The sequence below is a fragment of the Emydura macquarii genome, unplaced genomic scaffold (assembly GCF_026122565.2).
Source record: "Emydura macquarii macquarii isolate MOO-44397 ecotype Brisbane River unplaced genomic scaffold, CSIRO-AGI_Emac_v2 contig_968, whole genome shotgun sequence".
Classification (NCBI taxonomy): Eukaryota; Metazoa; Chordata; order Testudines; family Chelidae; genus Emydura; species Emydura macquarii.
This window is the reverse complement of record NW_027131105.1, coordinates 12,803,183-12,821,363: the sequence shown is the minus strand read 5'-3', so window position 1 is coordinate 12,821,363 and position 18,181 is coordinate 12,803,183. Positions and strand designations below refer to the sequence as shown.

Here is an 18,181-nt window from a genome sequence, read left to right as displayed (position 1 = left end):
CAGCGTTTAAGACATTTTTATTCCTTTGCATGTTACATTGACTTTAGTGATTAAGAAAATACAGATCCCTTTTGACATTCATACATTTTTATAGGGAAAACAGATTTGTTTCCAACAGAGCTGCTCATTAGCCTGGGTTGCTCCAACACGGATTTCATGATCCACTCACCCTCTTTAGCTTGCAGGGCCACCATCAGAAGCTCCCCTCCTGCGCTTCCCAGCCACATCCCGGCTGGGGCCCAAACCCTCACCACACAGACGTCAAGTTTTGTTTATTCAGATTCTAATAACCAGTTGCCGAAGTATTTCCAGTTTCATTTCTAACGGCTTCTACACAAAACACTGCAAAGCTCCAGAGCAATCACTTACACAGTGCATGTGCATAACATTATATGTATCATAGACCCATGTTAGCTTGTGACTACTGCTGTAACATATAAATAAGAAATGGATTGATCCATTTCGCTAGAGGCCTAGAGAAAATATTGAGGATTCTCCACACTTGTGCATATTCGCAAGCAGAGCTACTGGACACCAGGCTCAAGCAACCGTCAGGTCACTGTCACATGGGGAGGAGGTACAGCTAGGCAGAATCGATCACTACTGAGCTCAAGGCAAGAAATCCACAGGCTTTAAGAACAGAGCATCCATGCCCCAAGCTACAAATACACACCTCTGTGTGGCATACCAGAGGCTACAAGGCTGGGAAGACAGTAGGAGACAAGTGCAGCTTTCATTTGCCAGGACACGCCTTAGCACTGCATCTAGGCCAGACGCCCCTGAAAAGATTAACATTGCCTGGGCAGCTGTTACTACTCTGCCGGCGCAGTGAGAGAGAAACGCAGATTTAAATCAGCTATGTAAAGCTGACTAGAAAAAGCAGCTGCTGGGATGAAGCCTTTAGGATCCCAGTTGTGGGATTGTAACCCAGAGAGAAAGCCAGGGGTCAGGGGGGAGTGAAAAGCTCACCACACAGTGTTGGAGATGCAGCTAGCTATCCCCATCGCCAGGACTGCAGCACATTTGGACTAGCAGCAGAAAACAAAACAGATGTTACAAAAGATTCTACCAAACACTGGTTGACTCCACGTGGTAAGTGCCGGGGGAGACATGTACAGGGGCAAGGGATACGTGAAGGCAAAGGCTTTTTACTTGGGACCTCAGAACCTAGAGCAGCTAAACATCTAAAGCCATCCAGGTTGGTAAGTCCCTCTCAAACTCTGTGTCGCCTCCTGTTAACAATACCCGCACAGCTGATAAATGCCCTCCTGTCCCAGTCAGAGCATGCAATCCACATGTTCTCTTCCATTCAGGGTAAAAACTCTCACAGAGGGTCAGACTTCAGGAGTGCCCTTAAAATGCTTTCTGCTGGGGTATTCTACTGCTGACACTTCTACAGGGCCCGTCAGCACGTTGCCGGAACCCTCTGCCGCACCTGGAGGAATAATAAAGTATAAGCAGTACTGGCAGGGGAGAGGGAGAAGTGTCAACATGAGACATTTTTGTTCCAAGTGGTTCTCTTTCTCAGTCCAAGTCGATGGTCAGTTAGCTGCTTCCTGGAGAGATTTCTGGGAACTCCTTATACATTTCCCAGATGATCATTTTGTCCATCTGGCACTGCTGCCCCTCCTCTTCCTCAGCCAAAATGCGCTGCAAGGTGCCTTGCAGGTCAGAGAGACGGTGCTGATGCTGCAGGTAGGGTGTGGAACGCATGATTGCATGCATCAGAGACAGATACTCCATCCTCAGCTGCAGTGGGGAGAGACAGAGCACAATGAAATATTTAAATGAGATAAGCAAGTGTTCCAGCTCTCAAAAAGCATGAACATTGGAACAGCTGCTACTGTGTGACCACCAGGAGAGTGATTCCATTGTAATCACCTGCTTTTCCGTGTAAATCATTCATATCTATGGAATCTTAATGCTTCTCTCAGAGCAACTTACAACAGTTTCATCAACAGATCCCACTGATCTACTTTTAGTGAGAGGGCTAAAGCAAGGAACTCCCTTTCCCTTGGAAGTCCCCAGAGAGACGGGACAGCAGCCAGTCACCCAGGGTGGGGAGTGAACACATCAACTGAAACAGAGAAATGATTCTCGTAGGTAAGTTCTGTTGACATCTTTCTTTCTGAGAGCGGATGGATGAGGCAAATTTTCTTGCCTTTCCCTATTCACACTGATCCCAACTCCCTGATCACTGTAGTTCTCCCAAGGGCTTATCTGACAGCAATGTGGGGGGAGGAGGGGCTCTGAGGTACAGAGAATTGGCAACAACTCCCTAAAAGGAGTCTTTAGTCAAGTACTTGGGCTGCGTCCTTCCTCCAGCTGCTACAGGGGCAGACTGGGCTTGCCTCACTCTCTGGTCCTGTTGCTGAAGAATGAGGGCTGGCCTACAGCTGCTGAGTTAGCAATGGGCCAGGAGACGCCAAGGACTACCTGTGCATTGCTTGGCCTAAATCCAACTCTACCAACCAGGCTGAAGACAGGAAAGAAAAGGGCTACAGAAATCACTGATTACTCTAGCCCAGAGCAACCATTACTCATCCGGACCGTTCTGCTTCACTGCTAGAACCCCCTCCTTTTCCCTCCCCACCACGGCTGTGTGTAGCAAGAGGCCCCAGAGCCCAGCCCTGGTCCCTCTCGCTCAGCACCTTGTCTCCAGGGGAGAGATCTGCAATCTGCCGCACCGTTATGTCGATCATCACCATCATGTCCGTGTGGTAGAAGATGTTTGCGGTATCCTTGCTGGCAAAGATGTCCTGAAGGAACTTCAGCACTGAATGGGGAGGCTGAGGCTGGTGCTTGAAGATACAAACCGGATCATCTGGGGTCCAGGCCAGGGAAGGGATGGAAGATGGGTTGTCAGAGAAAGGAGGTCTGTGTTAAAATCTATATGCAGCATTTGTTCACGTCCGTTAGCCACCTTCTTCGGGGTGAATATCTACACCAGGACATCACTTGAGCTCCAAGTGCCTGACTGAGGACTTTGTCCCTGACCTAAGATAGCTACTCCAACGTATGAGTTCAGACACTAGGCCATGTCTGGTAGCTGTGCACGCTGGGAGAACACCAGCAAAAAGAATGCCTAATACTGGGCTGCATAATTGGGATGACGGCTCTGCAGGGCACTGAGCTGAGACTAAACTCATATATTAGTCTAAGTATTAATCATTATTTGTTTCACCTAATGCATCACAGGGAAAGCTCATTACTTCAGCATCACCCAGTGCCCCTCAGAACTTGCCGGCCACCCTGAGCAGCTACAGCTGCACTTTATTTTCTTCCTGGTTTATTAATTTTGGTGAAACACCCCCTCAACAGCCCCCGAGGCCAGCAGAGCTTCTATTTGAAACAAGCGTTCACCTTGGAGACCAGCCTAATAACCTACCCGGAAGCAAGAAAATAATAAACAGCTCCAGGTTTAAATAGGCCACAGCATTTTTGCTCTCTTCAGAGAAATACTCACATCTCAGAGAGGCTTCTGATATGCAGTGGCCCCTCTCCTCTGCCTTAGGGGAAGGAGGAAGCTGAAGTCTCACTAAAAGATTGTTGCTAGCAAAGGCTTGAGTCTCCTGATGTTTTTTGCAACCCCTCGGTGAGGTGGTAGCATTAAGTAATTGGGCAATGTAAGTGTTAAGCAAAGGTTTGGAAGGAAGCCAGGTGGCCACAGAGGCTGCATGCAGGCGGACTGACGTTGTCCAAAGCCCATGATTTACAATCCTGAGAAGAACTGAAGCCAGAGTAAAGAACTATAAATATCATAGACACAGGACGGGTTACTTAAAAGCATGTCAACAAACAAAGCTAAGACAGCAGGGCCCCACTGCTCCAGAAGGTATTAATAAGCACAATGCACCTTGGCAGACAAACAGGTAGAAATACGTGAGATTGTGCTGACTGGGAGCAGAGCTCTGTGAGTTTCTAATCTGCTTTACAAAAACTCTACAAATAGAGTTTAACGCTATACTAGAGCTGGGTGACCTGAAAAGGGAGAGTGTACCTGTAAGCAATGTTCTTTGAGGAAAGTATTCCCTGTGGACCTACAGTCTGGGGTACCTGCACCCCAGCGTACCAGGGGAGTGATTCAGAGCTCGACAGCCAAGGAAGGCAGGCAGATCCTGGCATGTGGGGTACAGAATGGCATCTCAGGAGGGGTATGAAGACAAGAGAAAAACCAGCTTCCATTCTAGGGATGAGATTACGCTGCCGTGCCACAAGTAGGCTTGGCAGAGTTCAATTTTTATCTTTTTCTAATTTGGAAGGATTTTGATTTTTAAGATTCCCCTCCCCGCCCACATTTTTAACTATATTTATTTTTCTGATTGTGGGGGTAGAGCAGTGCTGATAGCTGGACCGCAGGGCTCTCCCTGTGTGGCTGAGGGGCCCAAGACACCAGGGTACAAGGTGTGGGGAAGGCTGGGGTCATCCTGGCTCAGCAGAGCAGAGGGCTCCCTGCAGGTCTGGTGACACCCAGTCCCTGCAGGCGCAAGGTGGGAGGAAGGTTGTGGTTCTGGTTTTGGACCAGTGGAGCAGAGACTCCCAGCCAGGGCTGCAAGGAGAAGGATGAGCCCTTGGCTCCCAGAAAGGTCATCCCACTGCTGAATAGTTCCTGCGGGGGGAGGGGACAGCTCCCACACTCCTGGCTTGTGAGTGAGTGGGGCTGGTGACACCTGATCCCTGCAGCACTCCCACTTGTAATCAATTGAGTTTTTTAGTTGATTTCAGTGTCAGCTGAAATCGACTTTTACCTACAATTCTCAATTACAATCGACTCCTGCTAAGCCTAGTCTAGCTATTCCCACAAAAGGTGGCCCTAATGTCAGCACATGGACTCAGGGACATCAACCCTCCTGCCTTTATTAGTTACTTAGCACAGTGGTTCCCAATCTTTTTGGCTTGAGGGCCACAAATATAATTGGGCCACCAGTCCAGTCCAGTCCTGTCCCATCCCGTCCCCCCCAATGCAGCCAGGGGGAAGGAGTTCAGCAAGGAGGATCTCCCATCCCCCTGACTGCAGCAGGGAAACCACTTGCTCCACCCACCTGGGTCCCTAGGCAGTGGCTCCCTTCTGCAGCCAGCGGGATGGGAGTTCAGTGCTGGACCCCAGAGCCTAGGGATCCAGGCGGATTGCTTTGCCGTGCTGCCTGCTACAGCCAGGGGGAGAGGAGCACTGATCTCCCTTCCCTTTGGCTGCAGCCAGGAGCCTGCACTGGCAATGCACTCCACCTGGGTACTTAGGCAGCTGCCCCCTTCTGCAGCCAGCAGGAGGGGAGCTGCGGGCCACTCTGAAAGACACTGAGGCCATGGGTTGGGAACCACTGAGCAGTTGTCATCAACATTGCTTTATTTCAGACAGTTTCTTCCTCAGGGATGCAGCCCTGTCCAGCTCACACTGAGACTTGTATGAAAGCAGCAAATCTTACTGGAGCTTTTTGCTCATCTTTCAGCCACCCTCTCTAACTCTTTCACCTCTTAATGATATCAGCCTCATCCCTCTAGTTCTGTATTGCCATTAGCCTTTCCCACCCACCGGGAATGTAATAAAGTTGCAGAGACACTCACCTCCTCTGTTCAGTATCAACAGCACCTTTTCTGTGAAGGTCTTGACATTGGAGTGCTTGCTTACCGTGGTCATGATCACATTGTGTTCTGGAACTAAGATGAAACAGGTTCACTAACAGGGAGATCTCTTTGCAACAGATTTCAGGTTGGTTTAAGAGAGCAGCAAAGGAAAAGAGACAAAATTCTAAGCCTTTCTTCATGCCACAGACATGGGAATCTTTGGGGGTGTCACAATCATTTCCATGCTCAGAACAAGGAGAGTGGCAGAGGCCCGGGCTTGACGAAGTCCCTTCCAAATGTAATGCATAAACACTCTGGAATTTACACTTGGTGAGCTGGTTTGCCGATGGCTCCCAGCCAGGGAATCAGAGCAGCCTTTGGAATACTCTGCAAGGCTTTATATTCTGAAACTTCACTTTTGTTCTGTATGAGATCCAACACTTGAAGCCAGAGGACGCTCCCACCCCACTTTAGGATCTCCTTTGCAATCCCAGATCAGCAATACCTACAGTGGGCTGTCATCTTTTCAAAAGTAAGTAAGGGCTGTGCATGGACATGTAAAACACTCCCCAAGGAAAAACCAGGTGCTGATGAACTGTACCCAGTAATGACGCTAAAGCCTCAGCATGATGCAAGAGAAGCTCAGAGGCAGAAAGTGTCATCTTTTGTATGAGATGACAAACAGATTAGAGGAAGAGCTAAATTTCTGCAAGAATACATGCATTAATCCTAGTGTCTCGACCAAATTCTTACTTGAGTTACATTGCCTCCCTAAGGTTTCATTTGGGCACAGATTTATTTCATCTCTTCCTGCTCTGAACTGTTGGGTGGAACATAGCCAAAGTGCTTCTGTGGTGGGGATAGGGATCCCTGTATATATTGTGTAGTTTGAACAGTACTTCAGGATCCTTCAGGTGGAAAGGAGTTGACCTGCTAACAGATCCTAAGAAAGCTTTTAGCTACCTCTGCACTAGTGATCTGCTAATATTCTGAAGTCTTGGGAATAAAAATTCAACCTACTAATAAGGAGCCTGAAGATCATTTAGCAAGTTCTCAGAATAGGAGTACAAGCCACTCTGCTCTCAGCTTCTCGCTACACCCCAGGTGGGCAATAATCCCCCAGAAACACACCACCTGTCATGTGTTATTGCCTAATTACAGAAGCCAGTAAATGCACTGTGTAACAATAAGAAAGGATAATGAATGAAAGCCACCAAGAGAGCATACTTAATCAGTCTCTGTGCGATAAACTTTCACGTGAAATTAGAAACAAAAATCACTATTGCCTGAGTGTTAACAAAATGGAATGCAAAATAACAGGGAGAGCTACTGGACACGTCCTCGCTACTTTCACCATCCCTCTCCATGAAGACAGGATAAAGGCACTGTACAGAATAATAGCAAGGAAACAACGAAAGACAATTACAACACAGCAACAGGAGATCTTGCATATTCAGGATTAACAAGCAAAATCCGATACTAGGTCCTAATGTTGCTCTTCCATCTTCTAATGATTACAGACTCCAAAATGCTTGCAAACAGCAGCAGCTGGAAGAGGTTAAGCTTCTTTCCACAAGACAAGGTCTTTTGCCTATTCATAAGGGAGCTCAACATGGCAGGAATGACGAGGGAGCAAGAAATCCAGGAGAAAGTGATGCCTAGCAGAATATGCTTTGGAGACTGATTCTAACACATCCAGTTTTAATGAGATTCAGGACCCACAGCCACGGTAAGTAGCAGCTCTGCCAATCACCTGGAGAAGATTAGTAATTGTGGAATTATACTAGAAGTGCTGTGGTAAAGACGGGCCAGATGGCCACAAAAGGGTATAACAGGGCCGGGGTGTGAGCCCAAGAATGCCAAAAGCCCTTTTTCCTGCAAGCAGAGGAGAGATTGCTGCAGGGCAATTAGAGACACCTGGACCCAATGAAGGGCTACTCCAGGTGTACTTAAACCCTGCCTTCCCTAAAGGAAGGGAGTGGGGGGGAGGAAACTGCCAGAAGGTGTGTGGCAGCTGGAGGAGAAACTTCCTCCAGGTGAGGAGATGATGCTTCTCTACAGTCAGAGGAACAGAGAAGGGAAGAACCCTTAGCCCCAGCCGGCAGGAGGGAGCCACAGCACAGTATCTCCTGGGGGAGACGGTGACTCCCTGGCCCACCGCAAGGGGCAGAAGCGTGAGACCCACTAGGGTGGAGCTGGCTGTTGCCCCAGTGCCCACTGAAGTTGCATCACTCCCAGTTAGATGTTCCTGTCAAGTTAACCCATGCAAGTGCATGACAGGATATAAAACCCCACCAAAATAACTGACTGAAAGAGTGGAGGGAATGGATGGCTTGGCCTGCCCCAAGGGTTTCATTGGTTTGTGACAAGCTCTCCTTCACTTAGAGTGGTATTTTCACCTGGAACCCCAGGCTGGGGTTGTATTCACCTCAGTTCTGACCAGAGACTAGGAAAAGGAGGAGTCAGGGAATGTGCTCTCTCACACACACAGATATGCCTGGAGACATTTTCCTTAGAGGGCAATTTAAAATCATAACCAGCCCCAAAGGCATTCTCTCTCTAGGTCCTTGCTCCGTACCCTACAACAGAAGCCTTTGAGGAGTAAAAGAGGGAATAAATAAGAGAAAGGAACATGGCAAGTTAGCACAGTGCAGCCTGGAGGTCAAGGGACCTCTCCCCAAGACCCCTGGAATCCTGCCAAGCCCCTCAGCTGTAAAAGTGAGAAAAAGTAGTCACTGACCTGGAATGTGCAAATTAAAGGCCAGAAGGACATTAACAAATAGGTCAGGCAGCTGGTCTGTGGTATCGGAGGGCAGCCCATCTTCAATCACATCCAACAGGAACTGGACAAACTGTGAGTTGAGGTGCTCTGTATGTGAGGAGAAAGGGGTTTTCAGCATCTGATGCTGATAAAACATGCTGCCCTCTCTAATGCAAGACATCGCCTGTTTCTTTTACACTTACGAGCATAAATCAACTGCAATTTCAGTCCCCCCAGGAGATAACATCCTGGTCACTGGATGGCCATCTGTAGGGTCTTCATGGTAGGAGATGTGAAAGGCTCAGATAACAAACTATGCACATTTCACAGCAATGCTGGGAGCAGGGCACCTGACTAGCAGTTTTGCTGAGTAAATACATTCCTGAATTCTACTCTAGCTACTGTCCCAGCAGCAAACCAACCAAAGAACATAAGCATTCAGGGCAAGAAGAGATTTATATACTTACCCAGTAGTTTAATCTATTTAAAATTAATCCAAATCATTCGTAATAACCCATTTTAACCTAGCTATTAGGAAAGCACAGTAGCCCATGCAAACAAGGCCACCTGCAGGAAATAATCACCGGTTATACTAGGAGAGGAGTACATGTTTCTGAAAGCTTGAGAAGAGATTCATTCTGTGCGCTCCCCATTTCACTGGCTCCAGAGATTGTGCACTTTTATCACAGAGTCTAGTGAACCAGCTCAGGAGACTCCTACCCAAACCTCTCCAACAGCAGTTAGGGGAAGGCAAGCTCAAAACTTTCCCAATGCTGACATGCAGCTGCATACAGACAAGATGGAGGGCACAGTGGGATGGAATGCAACCAGAAGATGCGTTTTCTTATGGAGGCCTTCACAAAGGAGGATACATAGCGTATGAGGTGAACTGGGGTTAAGAAACCAACCTAACTGGACAGATTTTGCATCTTCTGGTGTTCAGTGGGCTATGTGCAATCATCTCAACTTTCATGAAGAGCATGAAGTTTGCAGGGCCTACCGCTGAAGAACCTTTATGAACTAAAACTGCAGGCATCCAACTATACCCCAGTGAGGGCCACATTTACGACGTGTGAGATACCTGAGGTGGTGTCTAATTTCCACTGAATAGGGCAGACTGCAGCCACCCTCACGAAAGGGGCAATGCTTTTATTAAGAACCAAGGTACAGCTCATTGAGCACCAGGTCCCCTCACACAAGGCTCCATCATGAGCCAGGAAGCCTTCCCCACAGATCCGGATGGTGCCCTCCATGCTGGGTCTGTAGTCTGCGCCTTCTGTTAAAAGGGAGGGTAGCCACTGGCCACACTGGGTAACTCCACAGAATGCATCTTTGTGACCATGGCTGTAAACCAGTGGTTCCCAACCTGTGGCCTGGGGGCCAAAAGTGTCCCGCCGCTCCCCTCCCGCTGGCTGCAGAGGGGAGCCAGTGCCTAAAGACTCAGGTGGAGCATTGCTGTGGGGGTGCAAGATGGGTGCAGGCTGCTCCCCTCCCCTGGCTCCAGCAGGGAGCACAGCGAAGTGCTCTGCCTGGGTCCCTAGGCACTGGGGTCCCTGCTGGAGCCAGAAGAAAGGGAGCACTGATTTCCCATCCCCCTGGCTGCAGAAGGGAGCCACTGCCTAGGGACCCAGGTAGAGCGCAGGGGGCTACAGGACGTGTGTGGTTTCCCTGCTGCAGCCAGGGGGACAGGAGAGCAGCGAGGAGGCAGCCTTGTGGAGCAGGCAGGAACCAGGACTCACCATGCTTGAGGAGAAGGGCAGGACTCTAAAAATCAGCAGCCACCATGACTTAAGCCACGCCAGGCCATGTGCTTCAGTGGGTATTGACAGTCACTCATCTACAGCTTCAGTGAATGTAAAAATGAGCACAGGAGCATCAAAATGTTTCCTTTAAACATGTAGTGATTTGTAGTCCTTAATGGTGTATACGTCAATACATCTTTTATGAGTTGATAGACTGGTGGCCCTTCAGGGTTCTAAAAATGATATTTGTGGCCCTCGAGCCAAAAAGGTTGGGATCCACGGCTGTAAACAATGGCCTGTTCTCAGTTTCTCACTATGAGACAGGTGATATCAGCATCACTGCAGGAGTGAAGGTATGTTCACATTCCCTTCTACTCAGCAGCAGGGATAAGACAGTACTCAAGCCTACATGCAGGGTGCAGCCAAACAGTAGCGTTACTGGTGGCTAAATAGTTTCTTCCACCAGAAGAGCACCATGGCCACAGCATTTTACCCCTTCAGATACTAAATGGTCTCTACCCATCTCTGCACTCCTCCCCCTGGAGATCTGGGATGCCTGAGTCCTGTATTTCCATAGCCCTCCGCCTGCTGTAAGAGACCAGCTCCTCTTCACAGCTTGCTTAGGTTTGGCTTTCCTAAGATTAGAACTTGCGTCTTGGAAAATGCCAGGAAACGCCCCCAAGATGTCTAGGTATTGGCTTTCCCTCCCTGCCGTGCATCCAGTTCTTACCATAGTGGTGATATGGCAGCGGCTCTCCCATAGAGAATATCATAGCCAGCACCAGGGCAGAGTAGCACATCTTTTGATGGTCTGCAAGATAAAACCATAGATCCAGCCATTAATATTCAAGGATGTCAAGTGTCTGCCCTCTGGTTTGTGGTGATGAGCGTATATGATAAATAATTTAATACATGTAGGAAGGTAGGCGACTACCCTCTCCATCTTTGAGAGGAATCTCATCTGTGATGGCTAGAAAAGACATCCAGCCAATTAACGATGGCAAAGCTGAGGGGCATTGCAGGATAGCTGGCATGCTACAATACAAATAAACACATGTCTAATGTTACATGTATTTCACTGTATCCCTCTCTGCACCACGTCAGTTGTCATATTCCAGTGTAAGCTCTTTGGAACCAGGACCACGTCTCCCTAGGTGTTTGAGAGCACCTGCACAACGAGCCCTGATCTGGGCACCGCAATGATAAATACATTTAATTAACACCACAGTGAGGTAGCACAGGACAGACTCAGGAATTTTAGATTCAGTTCCCAGTTCAGTTGCCATATTTAATTTCCCAACACCCACCCAGTCTTTAAAAATAAAAAAAGGGCAAGCAGCATTTGAGTGGGTTTTGTTTGTCTGCTGCAGCTCTGCCAACGCACCTCAGATCTGATTTAGTCTAATCCTGGACTTTCACCCTCACAAGCACACACCTAACTCTGCCAGGGCACCTCTGTTCTGACATATACTGTGCCTGCTAGTCTAGTCTTGGATTTCTTCAGAACATGAGGTCCAGTACCAATCACGTGTTAACCACTAACACAATTGGCATCTCAATGTGAACCTGCAAGACAGAGCAGAGTTATAGACACAAAATTCACAAAAGGTGGTCAGGGTTAAAAGAGGAAACCCCTTTTTAATCTATGACCCAAGGCAGAGTTTGTGTTGGAGGGCAGAGGAGTTTGATGGGCTGAAGTTTCCTTTGATACATACTCTTGCTATAGAAATTCCATAATTTATCCAGCTCTGGAGGATACACTCCTGAACTACACCAACGCAATCAGCTAAGTGCTCCAGTGGAAAGGGAAGAGAAAAAAAAGTAGGGTAGGAACGAACGTGGAAGACACGTTTTCAATTTGAGGATCATCATAATGAATATTCTTGATTTTTCCTTCTTTCTTAGGAGGCTCCTAACAAACATGACAGGTGAATAATTAAAATCCTACCTGTGCCGTCCCAGGACACCTCCAACAATTTATATAATTACTGGAACCAGGAAAGCACCCATCTTTCAAGCCCTTTTTAAATATTTCCGGCTTCAATGGTTAAGATCACATCACAGCTAGGTTTCTTTGCTACCGTGTTTGCATTCTTCCATTTTCAATGGATCAGCTCTGCCGAAATTTGTTTAAAGTCATCTGAGACTCCGGCACACAATGCTCAGGACTCCAGGTGTGCTTTCTGCTGGCTTTCCAGGATTCACTGATCTCATGCATCAATCTGTCCCACGGTTGCTAGCCCAGCACAATTTGCACTGGCAGTGGCTATACATGAATGCTCCACAGAATCAGCACCACTGCCTTTCCTGAATCTTAATTAGGTGGTGAGCTTCAGTAGGGGTTATAGAAGAACCACATTACTGTATTTCATTGTGACATATGCACTGTCTATATCTCCTCAATTCCATCTGGAAGATTTCAGGAAGTGGAGCATTAATGTTTGTACTGTGTTTTGGAAGTGCAGTGTGTGCTCGATAAAGGTGAAATATTATGTTCAGTTACATCGACCAGATCGTGGTCGGGTCACTTATACATCTGATATAAATAAAACCTAGGGTTTGGTTGTTTGTTTTTTTTTAAACAGTTTTTTTTTTTAACAGAAAGGCACTTTTTACTCCTTGAAAATGTGAATTTGGTAAAAGTTTTCTGTCCAACACACATTTCCATAAGTGATGCCATATTTACTACAAAAGGCACGTTGTCCCTAATTAATTTTTAAGGCACCTCAGCTGATCCCCTGTCCTGCCAGATCTGAACACACCATCTGTCAAGTGTCTTGTGCCCTACAGATACTGTTCTTGGATGATAGACTATAACACTATCACTGTGGTATCTTACTACCACTGGAACTGACTGAAACGTTGCAATCATTTTTAGTTTTGTGCAGTAGTTGCATCATGAGAAGGTGGTGCTAAAGAGCCATTTACAATGCAATATTTCTGAATAGTAATCTATATCAGGGTTCTCCAACTGGGGGGTTTGCAATCCCTCAGGGGATTGCAAGGTTATTATGGGGGGGAAGGGGTTTGTGAGCTGTCATCCCCAGTGCATGTCGGTAAAGATGGCATGGCATGGGGGGGCATCATCACTTTTGTGGAGGAGGGGGTCATCAGAGCCCGAAACATTTTCAAAGGGAGTCCCAAGCAAAAAAAAAGTTGAGAACCCCTGATCTATACAAACGATCTCTTGCACACAGACTATGGGAATCCAGTTGAACTGTGGAGTCAAGCAAAGCAACACCATCACACAAGTTGCAGAACTTTTCAGACTGTAAACTCCTTAGGCAGAGTCTGTCTCTAGGTCAATCATGCTTAACCAAAAATATTTCAGCATGAATAAGATTCAAGGATTTCCTGACCGAGGTCTACAGAGTGACTGGCTGAGAAGGTAAACTGGGCACTCCTATTTAATCTCTCATAATACAAAAATGGAGACACATTCAATGATATTTTGAAAAACAAAATTCAGAATGAATCCGTGAAACTCTCTGCTACAAGGTGTAACTGAGGCCACAGCTCAGTTTGCTTTACTATAGGACTGGGCATTTGTATGGATAATGGCAATTACAATTGTAAGGTTAAAAATGCTTCAGGACATAAGCCAACCACTAATTCCTGCAGTTGGGAAGAAATTTCCTGTCATAGTTGTCCAGGTGTAACTGTCTTACCCCTTCCTCTGAACCACGTGGTGGTGGTCATTGTCAGAGATGGTATGCTGGACTCTTCCTATGTTCCTAATATGGCTCTGATTTGTGAAGCATTTTCCTTGAAATAATGATCACATATGAATGGGAAGTGACGAAATACTGAAAGCCACTGAAATAACGATTGAAATGCTAAAACACAATGAGCAGTGTGTGCTTGTGGTGATTAAGGAGAAGACTAAAGTTGTGTGTAAATCCAAACATGGACGAAAAGATCAGTTAATGGGGGGAAAAGGACAATCTAAGACTGATGTCTCCCTGGCACAACTGCTACATACAATTTCCCACTGGGACGACAAGGTAAAAAGAAGAATTAAGTCTAGACAGCGAATCTTTAAACCAGATTTGCCCAAAGTCAAAAGACTTGAGTCAGAGGCAAACCAGAACCAGAGACATTAGATTCCAGGCCCACCCTGGCTTTGTCCTTTGGGATAACCGATGAGTCACACAGCCTGATGCATTCTTGAGCTTTAAACGCAATTAGGGAACACGAATAAATGCTGACTTGAGAGCAGCGTAATCACTCAAAACAGATGCAAGTACATGGTTTATCATCAGCATGTTGAATGAGGGGCTTGTGCTTTGGGGCATTCCAACCTGCCCAGTCCCCTGCAAACTACTGAAGACTCTCCGTATCTTTTACAATGCCAGCGTTGTGCTGAAGAACTGAGGCAATCAATCAAGACTTTTTATTTAGGACGGTACGAATGGCCAGAAGGGGAAAAATAGCATTAGTACAATTCTTTTGGAAGAAGTCAAGACTAATTCAGCTGAGGGGCTCTCCTGATGTCCGATGGAACACACAGCCCAAGTGGTTACAAGGGGCAGTAAAGGCATGCTAGTGAATTCCTGCCACACGTTTCTGAAGCTAGTGGCGGTATTTTGCAAGAGAGCTCTTTGTTGAAACACATTTTAAGTTTCTTGAAGATCTTCATAAGCCCCACCCTGCCCCACCTCAAAACGCACAATGGAAAAGCTGGGGAGGGTAGGTGAGGAGGACTGCCTCAAATGCTCAAGTGAAAATGTTTGACAGAGGTGTGTGTATATTGAACTGCAACAGAGGACGGTCATGATTACAGAGGAGATTATCCATCTGTTTCCCCTGGAATTGTTCTGGTTAATTCTGCCTCCCTGTGTCTTATTATAAGCTCTTCTAACAACACATTGATAGATCTGCAAGCCAGCAGCATTACAGGAAAATGACTGTCCAGGAGCAATAAAACCAAAGCATCTGTCAGAAGACCTGGACAGCAGCCAACCTGCCTGCATCAACCCCAGGGTAAAGTGCTTTCTCATCAAAGGCATCCAGGATACATGCAGAGAGCTTGAGCCTCAAGTGTTCCTCTGTAACTAGTCAGGAGGGATCCCGACACTTCTGCAGCCAGCTTTCCAATGCCCAGTTGCTTGAGGGTTGGCATGGATTGCTCTGGCCCCTACCATCCGCAAAAGGGATTAGATACTCTACAATATATCAGACAATGGAGGAGCTGCTATTCCCAAATTCCTAGGGCCAAAATAAGCTTAAATCACTTCAGGATTCAAGGTCATTTCATTCAAGGCGCTGTTTGCAGCTAGCTCTCTGTGACAGGAACCTCAGTGTTTAGCTTCAAAATGGTAGGTGGATACTGTTAAAGCCCTACAAATCTATCTTGGGATCACAGGGGCCAAAACACCCAGCAAGTTTGCCAGGGGCAAGAATACATGCCCATATTATCCCTTCTCACCATTCACTTTCTCTGTGGTTGGAGCCCCCCCTGCTTTATGATGAGCTGCTGTTTAATGAACTTCCATTGAAGTGAATGGAAGAGCAGCACAAACAGGTTTTTTTTGGCAGCACAGACAACACACACCTGGCATGCATAACACATTTAAGGCAACAAAGGAGCTAGACCCGATTTTGTAAAGCTGCCACAGCTAAAAGCAGTCTGCTTCCGGCCACAGAAGCAAGGGAGTGTCCAGCACGAATGCCTCCTTTGGGCAGAATGGGAAGTGTCCTTTTCCTGATGTGTTTCTCTGGTGCCTAGATGCCACAGTGCTGCATGATTCAAAAGGCTTAGACTAGTAGAATGCAGCTGCAGTTTGAAGACATCCAGTGAAGGCTGGGGAGGGAGAAGACACTAGGAATGAGTCTCAGAGCCCAGGTCTACAGATGCGGGTTTGTGGGGCTCACGCTGTAGCACTAAAAGCAGCAGAGCGGATGCTATGGCTGGAGTTGGAGTTCTGAAGCCCACTCCTGCTTCCTGGACTTCAGAGCCTGAGCTCCAGCTTGAGCCATGTCATCCAGACTGCTGTTTTCAGCGTCGTAGCGTGAGCCCAAGTCTGCAGGCCCAGGCTCAGACTTGGTGACACAGGTTCTAATGCACAGTACAGACAAATCCTGGGAGGCTGCAGGGCAGGAGTCCAATGGGAGAAAATGAAAATGTTCCAGTCCCCACTCCATCTCTTTGCACCACTGTGATGTTTTGTAGTTACCCAACAGATAAGACCAATTATGCTCTAGGGAAGCCAGACATTGCCCCAAGAGCTACAAGATGATCCCGTTCTACAAAAAGAACTGGTTACATGTCGAACAGGATTATAACGCTCCATCCACGTGGAGCTCAGTAAGGATAAGCACAAGCCAGCTACTGTCGGAGCTTGACACTTCCATTCTAAGGGAACCAGACTGGATTCCTAGGTTAGCAGCACGGTGCAGCAGGAGCCACATGGCCTCTGGGAAAAGCGTTCTTTAGCAATGACTCCTCGGTCTAGTTAATGAGCAATGCTGAGGGGCTCTAAAGGAAGGGATGGCCAGTCCACCTTAACTGCACAGATGGAGAGAGGCTGAATGCTGCAGCACTACCCTAGCACTGAGTAGAGCACGAAAACATCCGCCTGGAGACAAATTTATGAATTAGTGATGGATGCAAGAGAAAGTTTATTTTTAGATGGCAGCAAACCAGGACTAACCTTGAACTGGAGGCAAGGATCCTGCTACCGCAAACAATCAAAGCTCCATCTCCAAGCATTTCCAGCTCAGGCAGAAAGAAATGCACTGTGTTAAACTCATTGTGTATGACTGATAAGCCAATGTAATATAAAGAGAAAGCTTATATGGTATAAGCATAATGAACTCAGTCCTCTCTGTATTAATCCAATATACATTGTGCTGCCCCAAGCTCAAAGTATTTTTCAATCGCTCCCCTTTTGAAATGCATAATGTCAGAATAGAAACAAAGAGGAGTGCAAAGGCCACTGCATTAGGCTCAACCTCATTCCCCAAGCACCCAGATTCCAAGGCCAGAAGGAACCATTGTAATGACCTCTATAACACAAGCTAGAGAACTTCCTCCAAAATAATTCCTAGGCCAGATCTTTTAGAAAACATCCAGTCTGAATTTGTCTAGCTTCAACTTCCTGCCACTGGATTATTCAACCGCCAAATTAGTCATAACTTTCCATTGCACAGACTGCTGGGCTAGTACAGGCAGGCTATCAGCTACGGACATAGTAAATTCCATCATCCCATCTCTCAGAGGCAGCCAACATGGAATTTACTTAGCTCATGTGAAATGGATGTGATAGCCTTTGCTTCAAACTGAAGGATAACAGACCTATTAATCCCTTTGGAAATCTTGGTCCCCTCTCAGGGCATAGCAGGTGACACTTCTGCAGCCTTCATGGTCAGTAGGAGCTGGTCCAAGAATTTCAGTTTTGCCCAAACATCTTGCAAGATAGACTTCAATCCAGGGCACCTGTGCAATATGAGGAGACCAACTCCTCCTTATCTCCAGGATAGAAAACTACCAGGTTATCACTGCATATTAACAACATCCACTGGAGACTGGATGGGGCACAGGTGGGGCTCAACGTGTTAATAATGAGACTCTCTCTCACTTAAATTACTGGTTCTAATTTAGCTGAAGTGGTCAGTGACCAAAAGCTACCACCACTTTATGGGCTGTTCAATGGGCCCCCATTTAAAGTGAGGCAATGGGTTTTCAATCCAGTTTCTGATAGGCAAAGTATCCACGTTAAAACAAACCAAAACATAACACTGCAATTGAGATTAGCTGGCCCACTTGACCATTTCAGTACAAAGACTAGGAATGCACAGACCACAGAGGCTGACATCCCTTCTTATCCTAGAGGTGGTTCCTTCAGGGCAAGACTTAGGCATATTAGCAGTGAAGTGTGGAAGAAGTTGGCACTGCTGGTGCTTGCATCACACCTGTGAGATCAGAGCACAGGTCTCCAAGGCTGAGAGTCAAGAACTTTTTACAAGCACTAATTCCACTAAACCCTACCCACCAATGCTGCTACCAGTCTTTAGGATGAAGGATTGTATGGTGTGTCTGAGAGAAAGGAAAGGAGAAGAGCAGCAGGAACATGCATATTAACCCTTAATATCAGCTCTGTTGTTATAATGAAGA

General features: G+C 46.9%; 1 protein-coding gene across 1 annotated transcript in view; it reads right to left on the bottom strand.

Annotated features, from left to right (window-relative positions):
* NCKIPSD (NCK interacting protein with SH3 domain) overlaps positions 1-18,181 on the bottom strand; it is an 83,307-nt gene continuing 65,126 nt past the window's right edge. Inside the window, exons 9-13 of the mRNA XM_067544251.1 lie at positions 10,796-10,876; positions 8,303-8,431; positions 5,563-5,655; positions 2,652-2,824; positions 1-1,749 (exon numbers count right to left, since the gene is read on the bottom strand). Of these exons, the coding sequence (XP_067400352.1) occupies positions 1,546-1,749; positions 2,652-2,824; positions 5,563-5,655; positions 8,303-8,431; positions 10,796-10,876 (680 nt within the window). The 3' untranslated portion in view covers positions 1-1,545. The remainder of the gene's footprint in view (positions 1,750-2,651; positions 2,825-5,562; positions 5,656-8,302; positions 8,432-10,795; positions 10,877-18,181) is intronic.